At 37.4% G+C, this 24,945-nt stretch overlaps 1 protein-coding gene across 1 annotated transcript in view; it reads left to right on the top strand.

Moving 5' to 3' along the window:
• Nucleotides 1–24,945, top strand: part of EDIL3 (EGF like repeats and discoidin domains 3) — a 227,730-nt gene that overhangs the window by 52,313 nt on the left and 150,472 nt on the right. The window contains exon 2 of the mRNA XM_030467107.1: nt 16,105–16,233. Within this exon, the coding sequence (XP_030322967.1) occupies nt 16,105–16,233 (129 nt within the window). The remainder of the gene's footprint in view (nt 1–16,104; nt 16,234–24,945) is intronic.

Raw genomic sequence — 24,945 nt, 5'->3', positions numbered from 1 at the left:
CTTGTTACAGGCTGGAGGACTGAGGGATTTAAAGAATTGGTAGTAGACAGATGGGATGAGTCAGCTGATGGGATTTATGGGCTTTGTGGTTTTTCGTGTTTGCTGATGGGTTGTTTTTTGGGTTTTTTTCTTTTTTTTTTTCTTCTTTTTTTTTTCCCTTTCCTTGCTTGTTTGCTATTGGGTTGAGAGTGCCGTAGGCAAAGATGTCTGTTGTTTTTACACACCCTTTTTAATAATCCTTGTTTTGTTCTGTGCAATCAAATTTGTATTGAAGTGAGATCAGGATTTCTTACAAAAGCTAATCAATAAGTTTGGACCAGATCTATTAGAAAGTGCCTGATTTCTTTAGGACTAGGCATCTGATCAATATATGAGGAAGCAGATTATTATGGCAGTGGTGATAATTTTCCTGTTAAAAATAGAAGCAATGCAGTACCATGGGAAATATACTTTCATGCAACTTATACTTTATCTTGCTGAATAGATAAGCATTTTCAACAAATGCTGACAGCTATGATTTTCAAGCAGTGATCCTAAAGATAAACACAGAGCTCTCCAGAACAGATAAATGCTGTGCTTTCTGCCTTTTACTTTCTTTTAACTGTTTTGTGATCAAGATTTTATACTCTAATTTACATGCTAATATGTTGTATCTGAGAAGACCTGTTGTCTTCGTTGCACTTCTGATAATGAAACATAGCAAATTTAGTTCATGCTTCCTTTTATTTATTTATAGCATGTTTCAAGAGAACAAAAGGTTGTAGTGGAATGCAACAGTGTTCATCTTTGATCTGTAATTTTTTGTATGCTTTTTATTGTAGTGCTTCATAGATTACTTTCAATAGTTAGGCATTACAGACAATGTTGTTAGTCTTGCTTGGCAGTTGTTGCAAGGAAAAACTCATATTGCATAGTTTTCCTTTCAGTCAGCTACCAGGGCAGATGGATAAAGAAGAACAAAGTTGCAAAATAATGAAATTTTGGTTTGAAGTGATTTGAACTGTGTCCTGATGCTTTGAACCTAAATAGCTTTCATAACCTAAATCACATTATTTCTGAGTAACAAAGAAGGAGACTAAAATACTCTTATGAGAGTAATAAATGTCTGACCCCTTTTAAGCTTTTTTCTGTAGCACTAAAACAAATAGAACATAAATATTTTGTATTGATTTCTGTGAATCCTCTTACATATGTCTTGCAGGTTTGAGTTTCAGCCAGACTAGCAAGAGCCATTTACAGGAATTTCTGTCTTAGTAACCCAGAAATCAGAAATGCTACTGAGATAAAACTGGTATGTCACTAGAACGTAATAGAACACTCAAGAGTTTCTAGACACTTCTTAAAATGATAGTTTTAAACGAAATGAGAAAACTGTAGTAGATAAATAGCAAGTGGAAAAAAAAAAACAAAAAAAAAAAAACCCAAAGCAAACCTGTAAAGGGCGATACACAAACTGAAAAGCAAACACTACCAATTGAATGAATTTCAAATCAAAATAAATTGGGCTAAAAAAAGAAGAGCTAATCAGAAACTTATGAGAAATTTCAAATATGTTTTAAACATTGATGGATTAAAAAATAAGTGAGACAGGGGATTGGGGGATAGGAGAGAAACAATATTACAAGGAAATAAAATCCTAAGGAATTGTTAAAAATTGGTGCTGGTTATCTGGTATAATTAAGTAATGGAGAAACACTGCTCTTGAAACTATCACTCAGGAAGAACATCATCATATTAATGTAGTTAGTTTGGGCACTAAATGGTAATGCAAGTAGTACTAGGATTTAAAATAAAAATAATTCTGCTGATCTCCTTTGACATTGTTATATGACAGCTCCTGACATAGAGATCTCAAGCATCAGTGGTCTGATTCAAGTTTTTGGAAGTTCTGATTTTAACTTTCCTGGGAGATTTATTAGGACTTAAACCTGCAGGAGCACCAAGTGTTATGCAAATAATGCTTTTATCATTCAGAATGTTCAGCACTGCTGTGTTGTGTACTCCTTCTCTTTTCTGGTAATGAGGCAGTATAATCAGAGGAATCACTGCCTGAATCCTGCCTATGCAAAACAACATCTCTTACTTTCAGCTGTGATGGGGAGGGAATCTAGTTTAGAGTGGAGATAATGTCCTAGCTCCATAGTGGCAAGGAGCAGTGGATCAAGGACAGTGGGATCAAGTGACCCTCAGCAAGCTTACTGATAACATCAATCTGTGTGGTGTGGTAGACACGCTGCAGGGAAGGGATGCCATCCAGAGGGATCTTGGCAGGTTTTACAGGTGGGCCTATGTAAATTGCATGAAGATCAACAAGGCCAAGTGCAAGGTCCTGCACAAAGGTGGGGGCAGTTCCAAGCCCCCACGCCAAGTTCCATGAATACAGATTGGGCAGAGAATCATAGAATTGTCTGGGTTGGAAGGGATGATAAAGATCATCTCACTCTAACCCCCCTGTCATGGGCAGGAATGGTCTGAGAGCAGAAGAAGCACTTGATGCATCAAGAAGCACTTGATGGTGCTGGTTGATGAAAAGCTCAAGATTAGCCAGGAATGTGTTATTGGAGCCCAGAAAATAACACACCAGCTGTGTCCTGGGATGCATCAAAAGAAACATGGCCAGCAGGACAAGGGAGGTGACTCTTCCTGCTCCTGATCTCATGAGACCCCAGCTAGAGAACTGTGTCAAGAACAGAAAGGACCTGGAGCTGTTGGATTGAGTCCAGAGGAGGGCTACAAAGATGATCCAAGAGCTGGATCACCTCTGCTATGAAGACAGACTGAGAGAGTTGGAATTGTCCTAAAGCGGTTTACAGGAAAGTCGCAGAGAGACTTTTTACAAGTGTATATGCAATCACAGTCCCCCTATATCGTCATAGCAGAAAAGGGAAACATTTCAAACTGAAAGAGGGTGGATTTAGGCTAGACATTAGGAAGAAATTCTTTCTTGTGAGGGTGCTGAACCACTGGCACAGGTTGCCAAAGAACCACCTGGTCCAGTGGGAGGCATCTCTGCCCATGCAGGGCAGTTGGAACTAGGTGATCTTTAAGGTCCTATTCAGTCCAAATTAGTCTATGATTCTGTGTAACTGCCTTGTGGTAGGCAGTGGTCTGGACTAGCTTAGTTAAAAAGAAATATTTTCAGAATGTCAGTTTGAGATGAAGTTGAAAACAAAGAAATGGTAGCAATTAATCTGTTGTGATTCTGGTCTGTGGCATGTGTCCCTGGACAAAACAGTGGCATGTGCAGGGTTAGTGGTGATAATTTGAGTTTGGGAAGTGGAGAGAACAGTAGCTGCTGAAAAAAATATCTAATCCTGTTTTATTACAGGATTACAGGTTTCTGAAATTACAGGTTTCTGTAACAAACACACAAATACAACCTTCACACTATAAAGCATGATTCCTTTAATGAGACCCACAAATAGACAGCAAAAGAAAGGATTCCCTAATGAGACTCTGGGTTGTTGTTACTACCTTCATTTGAGAAGAAATATGTTGGATTTCAAAATCCAGTTATATTCTATTTATCAGTCTTTTTTTTTTTATTATAGTCCCTTTGTTTGTTGAGATCAGGCAGTAGCAATTGTGCAGCCACAATAACTCTTCTGTATTTTCTGTTGGTGAATAATGAGGCTGCTGTAATCACCTGTTTGTGCTGTAACTACTGTGCTCTTTGTTGTTGGCATAAATTACTGAATACTAATGGCAAAAACAAACAAACAAACATTTGTAAGTTATGACATAGGACTGGAGACAGAGAACAATCTGCATTTTGTGTTTGGGAAAAGAAAGGAAAACCAGATGAAGTTACTTGTATGAACACATTAAGAAATAAGGTTTGTTGTACAAGGACAGAAAGAAGTAGGAGACTGGTGATGATCTTTGCCTGCTGTGTGAATCTCACCAGTCATTTTAGATCAGCAAAATAAGCTGCATTCCATCCCCCAAAGTGCATGCTTTTGCACTTAAAGCTTTGTACTTTTGTATGCTTTATCTCCTTATTTTCTGTAGTTGTCCTGTCAGAAGAATTTATGGTGAATAGGAGGACAGTATTTTTAGTTACCTTCTATATTATAGAGATGGCATTTGGGGAAAGAGCAGATGTTCTCATTAGAAGGCAAGTGTTACTTCTCAGGAGTATTCTGCGAAACATTTTTATGTCAGCAACTGTTGATGTGTTGAACCTGGAAGACTTCATAGATGTATAATGCCAGAGTTTTGATTAGGAAGTATTTTACTTTCAGTATCAGAAACTTAAATGTGCCACAACAGTGCATTAAATTTTCTTCTAATCTTTAGCTTTGAGATTGATTTATTTATTTACGTATTTCGAGTAGAAATGCACTCAGTAAGATCTGCTGTCTGGATTCCCAAATATAATTACAGTTATTAATTAATAATTTTTGAACAATAAACTCAAATGAGGTTGAGAATTGTATTTTAGAAAATGTTAAACCCCTTCAAGCTATTTTAAGTAATGCTATCTTTGCATTTTATAGATCTAAAAACACCTTACAGATGATAAAAATCTCAAAATGCCATATATACCCTTAGAATTTAAAACTGTTCTCTCAATCTAAATTATTTTTTTAATATATCTATTTCCTGTTCTATAGCTATCCAATGGTTTAAGCAGCCTTCCACCGTAGCCTCCTAATACTTTGGCTTAAAATGCAATACTTTTAACCTATCTCAGACTTAATTGAGAAGTTAAGTAATCATTCTTTCATTTTTTTAAGTTGACAAGATCTGAGGTTTTACAGAATAAAGTGAGTTTTCCAAATTCTTTTTTTTTCCATGAGAGACTTTACTATCATGAAGTCTTCAAAGAGAAAATATAGAATCATGGAATTGTTTTGTTGGAAAACACCGTTAACATCATCAAATCCAACTATTATCCTATCAGACTGACAGATCCACCACCAAACCATGTCCCTCAGTGCCACATCTCCATGTCTTCAGGGATGGTGACTCTACTGCTTCCCTAGGCAGCCTGTTCCAATGCTTGAAAGTGAAGAATTTTTCCTAATGTCCAATCTAAGCCTCCCTTAGCACAACTTGAGGCAATTACCTCTTGTTCTATCATTTGTTACTTGGGAGAAGAGCCAAACACCCCTGATATTAATGTCCATGAGTGTTTTCCATTCTGGATCCTTTTTTTTTTTTCCTGAAAATGATAGTGATCTAGAATTTTACTTTTGTGTACTTTACATGTTGTATACTGTTGTGTCTATGTAATACATGTGCTGTATTGGTGTAGTGATAGTAGGATGAAATTCCATGTGAATACCTCATTCTCACTATAGTCTGTTGTGGAATCACATGTTTGCAATTAGGAGTGTAGAAAGTAGAAAAAAATGAGAAATAATTGATGTACAGAGCCAAAAGTTTATTATTTCAATTGTAACTAATAAACTGTAATCACCTTCCTCCCTTTGCTTCTCTACTCTTGATGAAAAACAGGCATTAATTTTTTTATATATATATTATATTTATTCATTATATATATATTCATAATTGCAGTGTTTTCACCTTCTTTTTAGTATTTTTCCCTGCCTTTGATGTTTAAACATGCAGACTTGGGACTCTCTTAAGTGCCAAAGAACAGTGACTGTATTTCAAGGAGTACATCCTGGATGTCCTATACATAATTAACCATCATAATTGCCACCATAGTAATTAACCATAGTTGCCATTACCTGGAAACTGTTAATAAAGCAAAGTTCCAGATAAAGCAGAAAAAAAAAAAAAAAGCTATGCCAGTTAGGCAAAACTTCCCTTTTTATTTTCCTACTAATTAAGCCAGAGAGGGAGACCAGATTTATTTTCAGTCCTACTTAAGGTTTTTGTTGAATCTGGGATGGATCTGCATGTTGAAGGGCAAGTCAATGATTTGGCTCTGAGACTAGGAGCACTTATGGTGCACTTTAGTTCTCCAGATATTTTGGTTGCCTTGCAGTGTGAGACAAAACCCTGCTTTTTATATAAACATTTGCTATGTTCAGAATCTGAAATGGACCAGTTGTGTAGCTTAAAATTCAAGGATTATTGATGTAACTGCTAGAGTCCCTCTGACAATATGGTGCACTAAAAGCATCATATTCTCAGCTACTCCATTTGTGTAGCTTCCATTTGTGCTGTTCTCTGCTGATTTTTCTTTCTCGTACTTTTTCAATTAGAAATCCCTGTTGTTAATTTTCAAATCTTACTCCAATACCAAGCAACAAGCAGCAAGTGCATTCAAACTGCTTTGTTTTCAACCCATCTTTGTTTGGGTTTGGTTTACAAATTGCACTAGAAAATATAAATTTAAAAATACTAAACAAGATTAATTTGCTAATGCAGTGTGGCCATACTGAGACAATACTTAGGATCTGACATACACAAACTTACTTAACATTCCTGTTAACTGTGACATAGCAAAGTGGATTTTGAAGTCTGAGGCAGTCTTTGCATTATGGCTTTGAATGCTTTGAAAGTCAAATTAAGGAAAGCTGCTGATTAGTGAGTCTGATGGTCAGGGCTGTTCATTGCTTATGGTCAGGGATATTCTGCTACAATGCAGTTGTGCATGAAGCAGTAGTGGCTATCAAACAATTTATTGTAAACCAATTTACTGACTCTGCTAAGTCCTTGTTTAAGGTGTCCTTGTGTCACATGCTGCTGCATGGAATAAGTGCTTCCTGAGGTTCACACTCAGCACTTGCCTGATGCCTTTAGTTAAAATGTGCCTGGCAGATGTGTTGTTTTGTGTAATTTTATATTGTATTTGGGGAAAATCCAGAGGTAGATGAAAACTGTTTAACAAGTAACAGGAAGCTATACAATCTGCCTCTTTATATGTGCAAAACTTTCAGATTTTATTCTATTTCTGAACAAGTTTAAAAAATAATATAAAAATTGCATCTGTTCATCTTTCGAGAGACTCTGCAAAAATTCTGCATCATTCATCCACAGAGCTTACATGGTACTGCCAGCTGCACCATCCAGAATAAACAGAATCACTTCTTTATTGTAGCTGACAGCTGTAATGCCCTTATTACTTTATATCTTTCACAGAAGGGACACATATCTTCATTTCCTAATTATTATTCCAAGTGCAGTCAGTATCATCACCTTCCTATAAAGTCAGAAAGAAAAGAATGAAAAACAGCAATACTATTGTATCCCCTTAGGTGACATGTCTTTTTTGATCATGACAGAATATCTATCCATGATGATAGAGACAAATATATACTTGGCCAAAAAATGCTTGAAACAAATGCAGCAAGATTAGTTAGTTATAACAGTGAAAACGTAACAGAAAATTTTTTTTACTGTCTTTAGCTGCCGGGGTTAGTATAGTAGAAGAGCCCATTGTATGAAAAGTTCATGCAGGGAAGAGTGTTCAATGCTGACATGTCTGCTCAAATGGTCATTAAGCAGGCTGGTGGGCTTTGGAAGTGAATCCCTTGATTGCCTCCACATCCCTCTGTCACTTTGCTTCTGCCTGCAGAAGGGTTTTGATGGGTGTGATCTGGATTCATTCCTGAGAACATGGGACTGCAAACATGAGATCCTAATGGTTACCTAAGGGTCTAAAGCAAAGACTGATCTCTTAGGCATCTTCAAATAACATGGAGGGAAGTGATTAAATCCAAAACAAAATTCACAGACTTCCTAGAAGGTAGATACAGAAGTGTGAGTACTATGAGCTTTGAAATACTGGCTTACTCACATTGTGTCAGGCAATGTTCTAATTTAGACATAACCAGTGCTATCTGCTTCACACTGTATTTTCAGATATGTTCTGCAGTATGGGGTATTGTTTAAAAGCAGAAAATACTCCTTCATTTTCAATATGTGTTCTGAAACTGCTAAGGGGAATGTGTGTGTATGTTTTTTAGTAAGGTACACATTTTTCAATACGTGCAGATATATATTTAAGGGATTTTATGGGATGTGCTTGGTAATTACATGATTTTTCCAAATTTTGAAAAGTGACTTACAAATTTGGGATGTTCCATATTTTGGATCCCTGACTTGGGATATTGAATGCTACCCATTTCTTTAATTGTGTTCACATCTCTTCTAAAAAATGTGACCAAATAAAGTAACCAAGAGTGGACATCCAAAACCAGAAGTAACTAGAGATTAATGAATACTTTTCCAAGTGTGATGAGAATATGTTTAGAATTTGTTTTATTTTAAATTATATCATTTTGGTGGAGGTAGTCGGATGTAATGGAAGAGTTTTACAAACTCTTAATGATGACTTTTTAATTGCTCAGATTTCAAATTTGGATTTACTTAGGATGGGAAAAGATAAATTCACCAGTGCGGGGATTACTAATTGCCTAGCAACCAATGCCTGAATATATCCAATATAGGGTAAACAGAGGGAAGCAGATAACTTTCATTTCCATAAAGTACATACAGGTAGAGAGCTAAAAATATGTGTTTGTATGCATATTCATAAACACACAAACTCTGATACTTCCAATCTGGTAATCTCAAAAGCATGTGGAGCATAAAAAAGGACAGGTTGGATAACGCTTTGAGAAACCTTGCCTAGCTGAGAGGCAGGGAGATTGGAGTTTATGGTACCTTCCAGCCTAAGCCATTCTATGATCTTATGAAACTGATAGGTAAAACTGAGATATAAATTACAGATGAAAATCAGGAATATTTACTTAGAATTGATAATCTCATCACAAGTGTTGGGAATTTTTAAAACCATCTTGCTTCACCGATGATGTGAAAGAGACTGGGATGATAACTTTCAAGACCAGTAAAAATATGTGTACATGCATACCCACAGTCCATAAGAGATGAACGGAAGATGTTACCTGTCTAGAGGTCATAAACAGAGCCTTGAGAACCCTGAATATTTTGAAGACAGTTTTAAAAGAGCTAATGATCAAAAGCTCAATGTAGTTTAAGTCAGATAAAAGATCTAGGTCCCTGTATTGACCATCTGATGGTCATAGATGTAGGAAATGAGCCTAATAGCAGTTAGCAAAGAAGCAAGCCTGCAGAAACCCACCTGATTCTTAACAGAAGCCAGTGAAGATGTGTCAGGACAACTGCAAAGCAGTAGTTTCTAGCAAGAAACATGGATATTTTTCTTAACTTGGAAATATCAAGTGGACATCTTGATTAGTTTTGAAAGCAAGGGACGACTCATGGCAAATTGCAATGTGTTCCCATCATGACTTGATGGAAATACAAGACATATATATATATAAATTAATGCAAGTTAAAAAAACAACTTAATAGAGGGACAGTTTAACCTAAGGAACTTGTACAAAATGTCTCCATTTAAGCTCTTATTCTTTCCCTTTTCATAAACCTCTCTCCAGGTAGAACTGAACAATTGCAGAAATACAGGTTGATTGATATGAGTGCTAGTGAGTGGCAAATACTTGTACAAACATGGTTGAGTGACAGATGAAGTCAAATGAGTACATTTAAGGAGTGCTTAAGTAGTTTTTGCCATCTGTGGGGAGTGTGCAAAGAGGAAAGATGTAGAAAGTTTTGTCAGCGTATTAGGGCATCTTCATTAAAGGTCATTATTTGCCATCTCCCTTCTGTAGGAAGCCTTATTGCTGCTCTCTGAAGATGGGTGCTAGGGATGGTATCATCAGTTGTCTGTTTTCCTTTGATGAAACCTTGTCTTAGTTGATGACAGCTTTTCCCAAATCCTCATGACAGTGTGTGCATGAGAAATTTTCTGCAAGTTGTAAAAAAATTCAGACAAGCATTATATAACCACATTCCTACTTTAATCACTTTTGCTCTGTTTTTTGCTAATAAAGATTTGAAGTGACAGGAATAGTTCATCTTTTTCCCTGCAGAGCCAGTTAGCATAGAAATAAACTATGAACTCCAGCCTATGGAGAAGAGATGAGTTTACTTTTTAAGCTGTTTTCTGTTTCTGCTTGTATTTCATATCGTCAACCATCAGATGCTTGAAAAATGTCTAAGACAGCAGGCTACTAGTACAGTGACCTAATGCTCTTTCACCATTCAAATAAAGTATTTGAATTGTGACAGAATTATTGTAGACTTTAGAAAGAGAAGAGATTATACTGTTTTAAGGCAGAAGGGGGTTTATTCTGATAGAAATTAATCTCTGCAGACATAATTTTAAAGCTCTATTTTAACTCTAAAAGTAGAGACACACTTTTACAGTATTGTACTATTAAAATAATTCCACAGCTTAAATCTATGCTTCATCTTCACCGAGGATTAATGTCTCAGTTCAGTCCCAGAGTAGTATTCAAATCAGAATTCTCTGTTTAGAATAATTTTGTTTTATTTTTGTAATAACACCTCCAGTTTTCAAAAATCAGTTAGTTTATTCTTCATAATAAGATACTTGGAATCTTTACAACAAGTTAAAGAAATGTTTACTCCAAGTTTACATTAATATATTGAAGTTCTCCACAAATGCCGACTACAGTTTTTTTAAGTGCATACAGCATTTTGATCCCAGACACTGTTATAAAAAGATGCTACTATCTCAATTTCCATGTGATCAATGATAAAATCATGGATTTATTATTCTGAGATTTACATTTTCCTGTAAGTTTTCCCATAAATTCTTATGTGGATGTTTAGGGTTGATGTACTCCATTTAGTCATTTACTAAAACAATTTAAACAGTCCACCATGAATATTCTACTTAGAAAATTTTTAGCTGAACCTTCTGCCTGCATATGAAGAAATCAGCCTAGAAAATAATCAGAGCAAAATAGATAAGCAGTATCCAGAAGCTTTAACTTCCACTCCAAATAATATAAGATACAAAGGATTCAACTATCTTTTCACCTTAGGAAGAACAAATTATCTGGGTCACAATTAAGTCTGAACAATAAAACAACTTAAAAATTTGTTTTAAGAGATGCAGAGCTCATCTATTTTCATGTTCACATTTTGCATCTCTGTACAGCTGTGTCATCAATATGATTTATGGTTCTGCTTCTCAGTAATGGTTCAGCTGTGGAGAAATAGATTTGAACTTGGACACTGTACAGATGATTCTGTAAATCAGAAAACTATTAAAGCTCTTTTTCTAAAATTGATTTTAACGTGAAACTGCTACAGGTAGCAAGCACTATCTCAGTGTGTTCCTGAAGTTCAGTTGCTCTTCTGGGCTTGAGAACTGAGGCTTATTTTTACTATCCCTAGACCAAATTTCTATTGACTTGATATTTTCTGGGCTGTTTGTTTTTTGATGCCTCACGGAGATTTCTTCTTTATAACAAGTTTTATCCTCATGAAAGGGAATAGCTATATATTGTATTTCTTTAGAGAGACCTTTTAAAATAAGCCATATTTCATGTAGCAATATAGGAAATTGAATAAAAATGTACTCCTGGTTTAGGTAGGAATGATGGTCCACCCCTTCCCACCAATGGTGAAACCAAATGCTTGATCTACAAAACACCCATTATAGAGTGTTTCATCTCTGTGACAACTTGCCTGGATAGCACCCTGAACCTGCATGTCATTATGTTTCCGACTGTTTAACTGTAGATTTTGTCATGTGTTCTGTTTCAATGGGTGTTACCATCTCCTTGGACTCCTAAGTGTCAGTATATTAATCTCAATATCAGCATTTGTAAATTTCACCATGTCCATATGTAATGCATACAAGGTGTGGACCTCTTTATATTTAGTGCACTTTTTATAAAAAAAAAAATAAAAAGCTTAAGATTTTTTATTCATAATTTCCATTTCACAGAGCTTGCTCTTTTCTTAAGTTATAGAAGAAAATGTGTCCCAATGCCCAAGTCATCTTTCTCCTACCACTTCTCTTCTTCTGGCTTTGAAATTTTTTGAAGACATTTCTTTGTCTTCATTTCATTGTCTCAAGCAGATGTTTCTTACTGTAACACTTTTGCTAGAAATCATAACAGTTTGCTAGCATTCTAGGTGTTATAAGATAGTTGAGGGAAGCAGTATTCATTTCAGGAAAATGTTTCTGTGTTTAGAGACTGAAATGCTTCTCCCATGCCTAATTCAGGATACTGCACTGTAGCTTTTGGCAGGCAATCCTATCCCAAGAGCTGTAATTTTAAAAGGTAAAAAGTTTTAAGTTGGAGTAAAGAATTTGTTTGTTCATTGGCAAATGGTAGCTGTCTCATCTATTTTCCTGTACATAATGTTAGCTGTCTCATCTATTTTCTTTCACAACAAAGAGTTCTTTACAAACTAATGTGCAGTTGTGGATGGTGCTTTTCTGTTTGCACAGTCCATCTTCTTTAGCCTTCAGATCGCAAAAATTGTTTTCATAAACTCTATGAATTTCTGATCTTGACAAGGATTGATGGGACAACTGTTACCAGCATGGTGTGCTGCATTATTTATACACAGACTGTGAGTTCCTTTTTTTCTGGTTGTCCTTAGCTGTCAAAGGAAGGATTGCATTCTTCAGTCAAGAATCACGTAACATTTTATGGGGTTTTATAGGGTCAGACAATGTGTTTTATAAAAGCATGAAGTTCTATGAAGAGTGGATTTACAATTTTCACCCTCCTCCTCACCATCACCTGCTTGTCTATGGTTGCACATTCAGTATTTTACTGAAAATGATGACTAAATACTGGTTATGTGAAGACATGTTATAGAGCATAATGGACTTACAGAACAGTCCTCTCCAAGTGCTTTTAATGAAACAGATCCAGGTGCACTGATGGATTCATTCTCTATGGAGAAAAGCTGTCATGGTCATTAAAAAAGCTGTAATTGTTACTAGAGAGCAAATATTTCACCATTTTATTTGAGTTTTGCTACGTATTTTTTTCTGAGTTTGGAGAAAATTAAACTTCTAAGTTTCAATATGATGATGCTCTACTTCAGTTTTGTTCTTTTTGTCTTGCTTTTTTTATTCTTAAACAATCAAATTTTCCAAAGAGAGGATTGACAACTCACTTGAGTATTTATTTGGCTTAGGAATGTTCTGAAGAATTAAAGATGTGAGAAAAAAAAATTAAAAATAGCTTAACTCTTCCATGCTTTATGTCATGCAAAAGGAAAAAATACATATGTTTATAAATATAAAATGATCTACATATATAACATCTCTTCAAAGCAAGGGTCCTCGAAAGGAGTTAAAATGCAAAGTGTTTATGAGTTCTGGCAATATGGAGGGTCAGAGCATGTCAGTTCAGAGAAGGTGAGCATGTTCTTTGATGATTCTCTTTCACAAACCCTTGTACCAAATTTGAATATCTTGATGCAATAATATTTTCCCAATGATGAAGAAAAAGTAGCAATAGTTGTAGTACATATTTTATATACCATCTTGAGATACACTTTAATGCTTGAGTAGCCACATAATGAAAAGTGCAGTGTTTGTCAGATATAGTAAAGAAAAACATGCTTTTTTTTCTTTTTTTTTTTTTCTTTTACTTAATATTTGCATTCTTACGGGACCCCTTCAGAACATTTTTTTAAAAGTAGAATAGTAATTGTCTTTTGGCATTTTTTCAGATAATGGTGGTCCTGTTATTGTGTTTACAGAAATGTGTCGAATTGCACAATCTGTTCCACACACAGCCTATCACTATGGAAAGTCAGCAGCACAGACCACAGTTCTGTAAGACTTACTGTAAAGGATATGGGTTTTTCTTTGCGTTTATTTTATTCTTACATTCACCATGACTCTAAGATTATATAATTATAAAACTACTATTGTGTTAAAAGTTCTGTCAAATGCAACATCATATTTTAATGGTAACAAATCAGTTATGGTATTACAAAGTGCACCTATACAAGTTTTTTCCACTAAGAACACAGCCTTCAAAATTAAATTCTGTTCATCAAACTCAGTAGAATGTATAACAAATTAGATTTCAATATTTCAATATGAATGACCTTTCAAGAGGCACAAAATGTAAATTGAAGGGAATATTTTTGATTCAAACATAATATTTTGTTCTGCAGAATCACACATTTGCCGTCATAAATAAGGGTGCTAACATTTTAAGTGGTTTTTACTAATACAAGTATGCAAATTTGCACAGCTTGGTAGCTAGCCTTGAGTAGAATTAGTTCTCCCTTGTGTCTGTGCAGGTTTTAAGTTCTCCTGACTGCATTGTACCTGACATCATGACATGGTTTTCCTTAATCACTGTTCAAAGTACAGACTTGCCCTCTTAACCCTCTTTAGCATTATGTGTGTGGGACAGGCTAGGTTGGAGCTTTTTGTCTTTTGGGGTCTTTTTGTCCCATTTCTTTAGAGGTGTGATGTACTCATTTTATTTCTGTGATGTTATATGGCAGTGAAAATTTACACCAGTGACTGATAGCAGAATTTAGGCCAAGGTAGTGTATCAAAAGAGCACACAGGGCACTGATTTTCTGCACATGGAAATAAATTACTGGGTTTAGAAGGCACTATTTCTTTTATTTGTCCCAAACAGTAGGTCAGGTCACTTTACTTCAGACTGAAAAAGCCAAAGTGAATTTTCAGACAAATGAAAACTACAGTTAATTGTGCACACTTTGATCATAGTAGAAGATTTCAGTTTCTGAAAATATAATAGAAAAGTAGGGATGCTTTCTGCTTGTCAGTCAATATAAAACTTAAAAAGGGAAACAGTTTTGTCCTCTTACATTTCTTTTTCTTTCTTGCATTGTATAATTGAAATCAGAAGAATACTGAATCAGGAAACAGTAAAAATGTCCTCTCTTGTTTTAATCAGAATATCCATGTGGATTTGCATAATAAGTTTTCGTACTACAAATGCTATTTAATTTATTAGTTTAATTATAGGTATGGGAATACAGTTGTCAGAGCATTTTGTTAACTGTGGCTTTTCTTTCACAACCAAGTGCCTAAATCCCATGAAGTGAAAACCAAATATACTTTGCTACCTCATTAATGCAACAAACTCTGAAAGTCTTGACTTACTTAAATTCAGTTAGGAAGACAGGTAATGTCTAGTCATTAGACACATAGTGTCTTTTATCACTCTTTTCTGATAGCTCTACTTCTCTGTCAGCTGGACAGTCTTCAAGGCAAAACTATTAATACCAAGTATGTAGATGCATGACAATTCTCTGTTCCATGAAGACAGATTAAAGGTGACAGAATAAAATTGAAAATGCATATAAATGTATATTTTATTACCTAAGGCAAAATATTAAAATGAAACTGACCAAAGCCTAAGTTATTCTTTAGGATTTGAGCTATACCACTGGGGACAGGAAATACTCCTGTATGTATATATATTTGTAAAGCTGTGGTAGTGTGGTGTTCTCTATAGGAATTAAAACTGAGGAGACACAAGGATTGAACACTCTGTTCTCTGTTATGGGAGAGCCTCACAAACTTCCTTAGGACATGGAGGGGACTGTTAAAAAGAACTGAGGTAGTATGGCTGCTCCAGCTCTTAGCATCCATCCCTGCCATGGATTTGGTGGTTTCACAAGTTTTAGTGAAAGTCTTCCTGAGGGCATAGTCACAGGGCTTCACACCAGAAATCACTGACTCAGTGTAAACTTACTGTTAGAATCCAATTGCTCAAAACACTTCCATGCCTTTAATCTGTTCTGGCAAAGCTTATCCTGGGATCTCATAATTGGTCTTTGTGTGACTAACAAAGCAAATTTGGGAGCATACTGCTGACCTGCATGCCTACACAGTTGCTCCATGTGCAACAAAAACACATCTCCATGCCAATGCTTGATCTGGATCAAATCTGTGCCACAGAGGGATTTAAGAGTGTCTAAGTCTGGAGCACATGATGACACATGCACAGGTGAACCTGGAAAGGTAAAATCCTGGATAAATTCCTTTCCAGGTTTATATCCTGAATGACACTTAATGAGAGAAAACATGAAGACTTTTTTTTTAATCTTTATTGTCTTTTTCAGGTTACTTGCAATCTATATGTCTAAGAGAATCCCATTTTACAGAGGAGAAGGCTAGGGGAAGATGATTACACAAAAATGTTTATAAAGTGGAGCTAGACAAAAGAGATTAAAAGGAAACAGAGCTTGTTATTCCTTTCTGTTCTTGGCTATCAGCAGACTGCCATACTGAGAGCTTGTGCATAACATTTGGAGAGTTTTATACAGGAATCTATTTTTATTTTTCCCTTTAACCCATAGGGGATGTGTGTGACTCCAACCCATGCAAAAATGGTGGCATCTGTCTGTCGGGGCTGAATGATGATTTCTACTCATGCGAGTGTCCTGAAGGCTTCACAGACCCCAATTGCTCTAGTTTTGTGGAGGTTGGTAAGTGCAAACTTTAAATGCTGGAGAAGTTTTTCGAGTATCCTGTTAGTCTGTGGCTTGTGAACCAGTGATCATTCCTGTGGCATTTTGTATAGTGCTGTGGTCACCATGTTCATGATTGATTTCTTAACCTTATCTCTATGTTGTACATATCCGTATCATAACTGACAGTCTAAAGCAGAATCTGCAGAACACAGTAATTCAGAAGAGTTCAGTGCTCTACTTCACAAAAAAAGTTCATACTTGTGTCTTAAGGTGATCAACAGTTCTCAAAGATCAATGTAATTAGATATTTCTGTGCATCCCTTTGCTGATGAATGACCATATACATCTTCATTTCTGATAGCTTTATGCCTATGGCTAGAGTAAAGAGTAATTGCTTAAAACCAGAAGTTACAGAAAGAGTATGGGAGAAAACAGGATAACACACAGTTGTCTGGTTTGAATTTTGAAACAATTACTGAGTGGGAGGTTGCAATTAGCTGTTACATGAATGCACAGAGTGCAAGCCAAATGTATTGAAACTCTGGGATTTATGTTTGACTCAGAGTAAATGTCAGTATGAGTGGTAGATCCAAAACATCTCACAAGTCAGGCCTCTATCTTGAGAAAACTTCAAGCAGAAAACCAGCAGGCAAGAGAAAAATGATAGACAGCTTATTGTGTCACAGGCTTTACCATGATTTTCAATGGAGCAGAAGAACTGCATGTTGTCCAAGCTTTGATACTATCCTGAAGAAGCTATAAAAGTTCACATGGTGGAGCAATACAATAAAAAGACACTACTGTTTACATAGGTACATTTTGTGTCTATATCTTCCATGGAGTTTTGAGAGGTAGAATAGGAAGGTAAAAGACACACTAAAGCACTGACTTACAGAGGAGATGGCAGTCACTGTTACTTTGTTCATATTAGGAAAATATTCAAAAGTGGGAATTCTGTGGCAGCACTTCTGTCTGAAAGCTTTGCATGCCCTGCCTGCATTTCTTCTGCTGACAGAAAAAACATCTGAAGGTAGTACAGCCCTTCAGGTATTTTGTATCATATATCCATGTCTGGGGTTCATCCATCTGAGTAACACAAACATTCTTCAGTCTGTGACAGATGAGCACTCCTCGCACATATTGCTTCTGCCAGCTGTATTGTAGGACACCAGCCTCAGGAAGAAAGTCAAAGTTACCAGCATTGCTTTTACAGCTGCCTTGTTAAAACTGTCACAGATAGGGTCAGCACCTCCCTACCAGTGCAACCATCCTAAATCTGTAAAATTTTAATTTTTTTAAATAGATAAATAAAGATTACATAGGCACAACCTGAATGAACTGTTCTGAGGATTAAATATAAACCTCTCTATAAGATAAAAGCCAGACAGAACTTAATCCAGGAACTGAGGGTTGGTTTGGTTTTGGTTTCTTCTCTTTTTTATTTTTTTTTTTTCTGATAATGAAGCTATCAGTTTTCTGAGAGTCAATTTTGATTCTCCACAGGAATTTCAAGGGAATTTGCAATGAAATTTATTTCCCTGAAGTCAGGTTTTATGCAGACAAGCTAATTAGTTCCTGTGAAAGAATAACTGAGTTTGGTCAGACACAACTGCACTTTTTTCTGACTGTAAAATGTCATGGCAGTTGGGCATTGCCTAAAGTTTGAGTTGCCCAAGCAACTTTGTGTTCCCTTGGTTCAGTCACACCAGAAGCCAGAAGACACTGCCTCAGAATCCTCTTTCCCATCTCTTTCCCTACCATTTGTATGCATGGTTGAGAGATTTGAATTTATCCTTCAGCTATGTATCATACTGCCCCAAAATGGCCTTGACATGGGCTTTCTTCAGGAATCTTCTGGATTTATCACATTTGATTGGCAGGAAATTGCCCTACCAGTGACTGGGAATATGCTGATCATAAGGGAATCTGATATAAAAGCATATTTTGATAATTGCCACTGCACTTTACAAGTAGTAACATGGGCTTTAAAAAAGACATACTTAGCTAAATTCTTTAAACACTTCAACAAATTTGTTTGGAAAACAGAGTAAAGCATAAGCAAATAGATTTAGCTAAACAGATTGAGAGTGAAAGGTAATTATATCAAGCTTCCCAAGTAGCAGGATGTTTTCCAAAGGTAATAAGGACACTATGACCTAAATTATCCCTTCAGCCAAGCCATATCTTTGCAAATATGAATTTTAACCTAGGCTGAAAAAGATTTACATACAATTAACATTGGTATCAAAGCACATTGCAGACAACAAGTTGACAGACTTTGCACCATTTAAATACCTCACAAGTAATCCTCAGAAGCCATGTAAATTACAGGAATATCATGAACTCTTACATATAATTAATAAAGTCTTTCATACATACTGTTCAGGTAAACTATTAATGGGCATCCTAAGCAACATAGATAGCTGATGAAAGAAAAATAGTGTAGACATGCTTGGTACATGAGAAGAGCAATAACAGTATGGCTATAAACATTGAAATAATACTAGGAAAAACAACATTCTTTTTTTTTGAGAAAAAAACCCAACTATTCCAGTTTGTTTGGAATGTGCATAAGGGAATACAAGGAGAGAAACAAATGACTAAGGACAGTTAGTTAACTATCCTAGTTAAGGATAGTTAGTTAAGGCTAAAATTTAAGGAAAGAGCCACTAAGCTTAGTATGCTGTAAGGCTATCTCAGTATGTACCATGGCAGACCATGTTTACATTTTAAAAATGAGCAACTTAAATTTTCTCAGTTTTGATCTTCTAAATTTGAAATTCAGCAGCAGTCTGAGAGGATAAACTGTCGAACATGTTTAGTTTATGCAAGTGGAAAAATAAATGAAGTACTATGACAGGGATGGTATAGGAGTCATGAGCAAATTAGACAGCTGGGAACACTCTCCAAAGCTGCGTTCAAATAGACTCTCAGTATCTTTTTGGAAAGTGTCTTCACCTTTTGTGTTAGGTCTCAACACTCACTGAGAGGAACTCATTATAAAAAAAACCATGGTAAATATGTCTATGTGGATTTTAGAAGGGTGGAAAGGCAAGTTCATAATCTTATATATATAATACAGGAAACTTGGGTCTAAGTACATCATGGTAGATGGAGAGAAGGGAGGAGAGCTGAAGGGTAAAAAAAAAAAAATTCCAGTCTGCCAGTCCATCTTTATGCTACTAAGAGATAAAGAAATGATTGTGCAGTTCCCTGTTAGTCACATTAAAGTGTTTTCCATATCAGTTTTGTCTTTCCAAGAGAAACTGTTTCTTTGACAGCTACTGTCCCTGACCCTTGGACACAGACATGAAAAGGCTTCTTGCCTTTTCATGTTTTTAAATATAAATTCAGCAAGGGGTAGGAACAGTCCCAGTTACCAGTACAGGTTAGGAACTGAGCTATTGGAGAGCAGCAGAGGAGAAATGGACCTGGGGGTGCTGGTGGATGGAAGGATAACCCTGAACCAACATTGTGTCCTTGTGACTAAAGGCATCTTGCATTAGAAAGGGGATGGCTACTGGGTCGAGAGTGGTTCTCCTCCCCCTTTACTCTGCCCTGGTGAGGCCACATCTGGAATATTGTGTCCAGTTCCAGGCCCCTCATTCAAGGACGGGGAACTGCTTGAGAGAGTCCAGAGCAGAGTGACCAAGATGGTTAAGGAAGTGGAGCATCTCCCTTCTGAGGAAAGGCTGAGGGAGCTGGGTCTCTTCAGCTTGGAGAAGAGGTGAATGAGGAGTGACCTCATTAATTTTTATAAATACATATAGAGAGAGAGCCAGGAGGATGGTGCCAGGCTCTCTCAATTATACCCAATGATAGGACAAGAGACAACAGGTCACAAAATCACAGCATAACAGAGTGGTTTAGGTTGGAAGAGACCTCCAAGATCCTCTGGTCCAACCTTTGACCAACACTGTAAGCTAACTACTGAACCATGTGTTACGGTCGGAGGTAACATTAAAATTTATTTTTGTTTTGGATCCGTGAAACAAAGTCCAACCGTGGAAAGGTCATATGCAAGCAGATTTTATTTGACAATTGACACAGGCAAAATTATAGAGGTAAGCAAAAGAGAGAGAGAGGAAAAGAAGATATAAGAGAGAGAGAGAGAGAGAGAAAAGTGGAGAAAAAAACGGTAAGAAAGTGGGAAGGAAGAATGAGAGAGAACAGTCACCAGCAGGGGCCCAGCTGTCCAGTGAGTTTCTTCAAGATGGTGCTGATCCTGGACAGGGTCCAATGCAGAACGGCAGTGGGTCAAGAGATGACAAAACAGCCTCAGCATGGACAGCCATATAATATACCCCTGAGTTCCTTTTGTTTCCAAGGGGCAGCTGTCAGTCAGCTGCCACAGAAGCCAGGGGCATTGGCATCAGAGCCATTGCAGACAGGCTGCCTGGAGGGGAGGAGCTTCTGCAGAAGGGTGCAGTCCCCCACCCACTCATCAGTTCTGATTTTCTTCCAGAGGTCACCCTTGTTCTGCTTTGTCCAGGCCAGGTCCATAAGCATCAGAGCCATTGCAAACAGGTTTGCCTGGATGGGGGACTCCCAGCACACAAGTTTTATCTCTTTCCAGGCACCACTCCCCACTCCATTCCAGCCACCTCAGCCAGGTACATCAGCGTCAGTACAATCAAGGTGGCTTCCTCCACCCTGGCCAGGATAATCATGCCTGGAGGGACATCGCAGCATTGAAGACCCTCAGAAAAGGGGAGCAGTTTCCACCCAGCTGTTAGTTCTTAGTTCTTATCTCTTCCTGAGGTGTAACCCCATGCTCAGCTCTGGCCAGGCCAAGTCCTCCACCCTCGCCAGGGTTGTTCACTTTAAAATTGCTCTTTTGAGACAATTTCAAATTAGTGAGGTCAGATTCTGTTCCTTAAGGAACAGGTCGAAATGCCTTTTAAATGCTTCCAGGGATGGTGATTCCACCACTGTCCTGGGCCATTCCAATGCCTGACAACCCTCTCAGTGAAAAAATATTTTCTCATATTCAGCCTAAACCTCCCCTGGCACAGCTTCCATCCACTTCTTCTGGTTCTATCATAGTTCATTAAGGAGAAGAGGCTGTTTTCTTCCCCACTCCAACCTCCCATGAGAGAGCTGAAGAGAGCTCTAAGGTCTCCTCTCAGCCTCCTCTTCTCCAGAGCAAACACCTATAGCTCCTTCATCCACTCCCCACAGGATCTGTGCTCCAGGCCCTGGATGAGCTTTGTTGCCCTTCTCTGGACACTCCCCAGCACTTCTGTGTCCCTCCTATAGTGAGGTGCCCGGAACTGAACACAGCACTCAAGATGCAGCCTCACCAGAGCTGAGTACAGAGGGATGATCACCTCCCTGTTCCTGCTGGCCACAGTGTTCCTAACACAAGCCAGGATGCCATTGGCCTTCTTGGCCACCTGCACACACTGCTGACTCAGATTAAGTCAATTGTCAACCAATACCTCCAGCTCCCTTTCCAACTCACAGCTCTCTAACCACACTTCCCCAGGTCTGTAGCTCACCATGGGGTTGTTATGACCCAGGTGCAAGACCTGGCATTTGGCCTCGTTAAACCTCATACAATTAACCTTGGCCCATTGGTCCAACTTGTCTAAGTCCCACTGTAAGGCTTCCCTACCCTCCAGCAGATCCACACAGCCACCTATTTTGGTGTCACCTGCAAATTTACTGAGGGCACACTCAATCCCCTCATCCAAACCATTAACGAAGAGATTAAAGAGAAGAGGCCCCAGCGCTGAAGCCCGGGGGACACCACTCGTGACCAGGTTACCAGAGAGATTTAATTCCATTCCATTCACTACCAGTCTTTCAGACCGGCCATCCAGAAAAATTTTATCTAATGCAGGGTATCCAAGCCAAGTACCAGAAGTTTCCGAAGAAGAATGCTGTGAGACGGTGTCAAAAGCTTTAAAGTCTACATAGACAATGTCCACAGCTCTTCCCTCATCCACTAGGAGAGTCATCTTGTTGAAGAAGGAGACCAAGTTAGTCAGACAGGACCTGCCTTTTGTAAACCCATGATGACTGGGCCTGATCACTTGGTTATCTTGTATGTACCATGTGATTGTGCTCAATATGACCTGATCCATAACCTTTCCTGGCACCAAGATCAAACTGACAGGTCTATAGTTGCCCAAATCTTCCTTTCAGCCCTTCTTGTAGATGGGTGTTAAGGAAGACCTGGGGATATAAGCTTGAGCATTGGAGCTTCCATATTAACACAAAGAGAAATTTTTTCACTTTGAGGGTGACAGGGCACTGGCACAGGCTGCTCAGGGAGGTTGTGGAGTCTCCTTCCCTGAAGACATTCAAACCCCACCTGGATGTGTTCTTGTGTGACCTGCTGTAGGTGACCCTGCTGTGGCAAGGTGTTGGACTTGATGATTTCTCGAGGTCCCTTCCAACTCCTAACTTTCTGTGATTCTGTGATAAGAATTTGAATGCTATCATCCCATTGGCTTTGTGGCTTTCTTTTCATAACATGTCTGAACCTTTGCTGTCCTGACCTTTTCTCTGAGAGTACAAGAGCTTGTAAAAAAATTGGTATGAATAAATGTTAATAGTGATTTTCCAGTCAGTGAGAACCAGATACTTTTCAGACCCAAGGCACAGGTTTCTCAGGGCCATGTCCAGATGGTTTCTGAATATTGCCAAAGATGAAGACTTCACAGTTTCTCATGGTGATCTGTGCCAGTGTTTGATCAACCACACAGAATAAAAATCAATCAAAAAAACAAATAAACTCAAAAAACATAAATATGTTTAAGTGCAATTTTGTGAATTTTAATTTCTGCTCATTGTCTCTCATTCTGTCACTGTGTACCACTGAGAAGACCCTTCCTCTATTTTCATTTCTGCAGGACTTCTCTTCTCCAGGCTAAACAGTCCCAAATCTCTTAAGTGCTCCTTATATGTCAGACAATCTAATCCCTTGATGATTTTAGTAAAATAATCCCATCCTTTAGCCTACTAGCAGAGCTCTTCCTAATACAATACAGCATGCAGTGCAGCCTACCCAGAATTCTGGGAAATAGAGTGTGAACTCCAGATTTCAGGATCCTCTGTCACTGATGATGTGTAGTGTCAGCCAAATTGGCTATATTTATTGCTATGATGACAGAATCTATCTAAGTGACTTATTCACTGTATTTCTTATTGCCAATAGGGAAATTTTATTATATGCCTGTTAGTTCTTCAGTAGAGTGTCATCTTTGCTGTTGATGCTGTTTTATTATTTCGAGAAATTGCAAAGGAAAGGAGTGTCTGTTTACATTTTTGTTTTTGAAAATAATTTAAATGATTCCATGGCATTAAAGTGAAACCATGGAATGGTGAGTTGGGGTTGTGAATGCAGGAAGAAAACTCAGGTTTCATGGTTGAAGGTTAACCTCTTCCAGGGGGTAGAAGACAAGTTATTCTCTGCTAGTCTTTGTCTAGAATATCTGTTTGGATACTGCATTGTCTTCTCATGGATAAATAGGGAAAGTGGTAGTTTTCTTGATCAAAACCTTATTGCTACCAATTGCTACCAATGCCCATGTTTCTACTTCTGAACAGTGAAAGAAGTTGTTGAGTGTTGCCTTTTCAGTACTACACCTGATTAAATTAAAGCTGATTTTGTATTAATCTGATTTTTGTTTGGTTTGGTTTAAGGGGACATAACCCCAAGGTGTTTGCTTAACTGCTTGAAGTGCACTCTTTTGTTAGTTTCCTTATGATTAGAATTTATAGAATTAATATGGACTACTAAATTTCCTTTTAGTAAAGCTGTATCAGTTGTATGTTCAGTATACTGAGGGCTTTTCTCTGTGTTCTGCTCTGAAGTCTATAGCCTTCATAGTTTCCCACTTCTGTTAGAGTAGTGGTTTTTATGTGGAATTAGTATAAAATACATTTTTAAACAGGAATGACCACATAATCAGGGCCCTTGTCTGATGTTCTCAAAGGTCACAGAATTCTGTTGAAAGGCAATCAATAGACATTAATAATAATAATTTTACAAATTAAATCTTAATTTTTAGTTTCTGAGTAGCCTGAAGACTGCACACTGCACAGAAATCTGAACTGAGTAGATTAAATTAATGTAACCAGAATGGCTTAATAAATTACATTAAATGCAGGACAGAAACTGTTGTAAGTAATAAATGTACAATGTTTCTGCCAAAACAATTGCCTTTGCTGTTGATTTCTAGTAAATCCATTGGGAAAATGTATCTCAAGTCAAAACTGGTGAGAATGCTAAAATAATGGATATTTGTAGAACAGTAGAATACCACATTGGAAGAGACCTCAAGGATCATCTTGTGTAACTTTTCTTGACAAAAACATGGTTTACACAAGATAGTTAAGCACCCTGACCAGCTGAATCTTGAAAGTGTCTGATGTTAGGGAATTCATCACTTCTTTGGAGGATTATTCCAAAGTCTGATTGTCCTGAGCAAAGACAAGGATCAATGCTCTTGAGCTGCTGGCAATGCTGTGCATAATTCTACCCTGGATGCTGTTGAAAAATGTGATTAATGCGCTCTTGTGTTTAATAAGGATGCATTTTTTATGAAGCATTCTGACGTATATGATTAATATGAAAGTCTGCTTGTACCATTGGTCTAAAGATAATCATTCAGTGTTTGTAGGTAGTAGGAAGTTTAACATCTTTGTGAAAAATATCCTGTCAAACAAACCCTATCCTTAAAGTCATATCAAGTCTTTTCTTTTTCCCTGTTTAAA

Source organism: Calypte anna, chromosome Z (assembly GCF_003957555.1).
Source record: "Calypte anna isolate BGI_N300 chromosome Z, bCalAnn1_v1.p, whole genome shotgun sequence".
Classification (NCBI taxonomy): Eukaryota; Metazoa; Chordata; class Aves; order Apodiformes; family Trochilidae; genus Calypte; species Calypte anna.
This window is presented reverse-complemented; position numbering and strand designations above follow the sequence as displayed.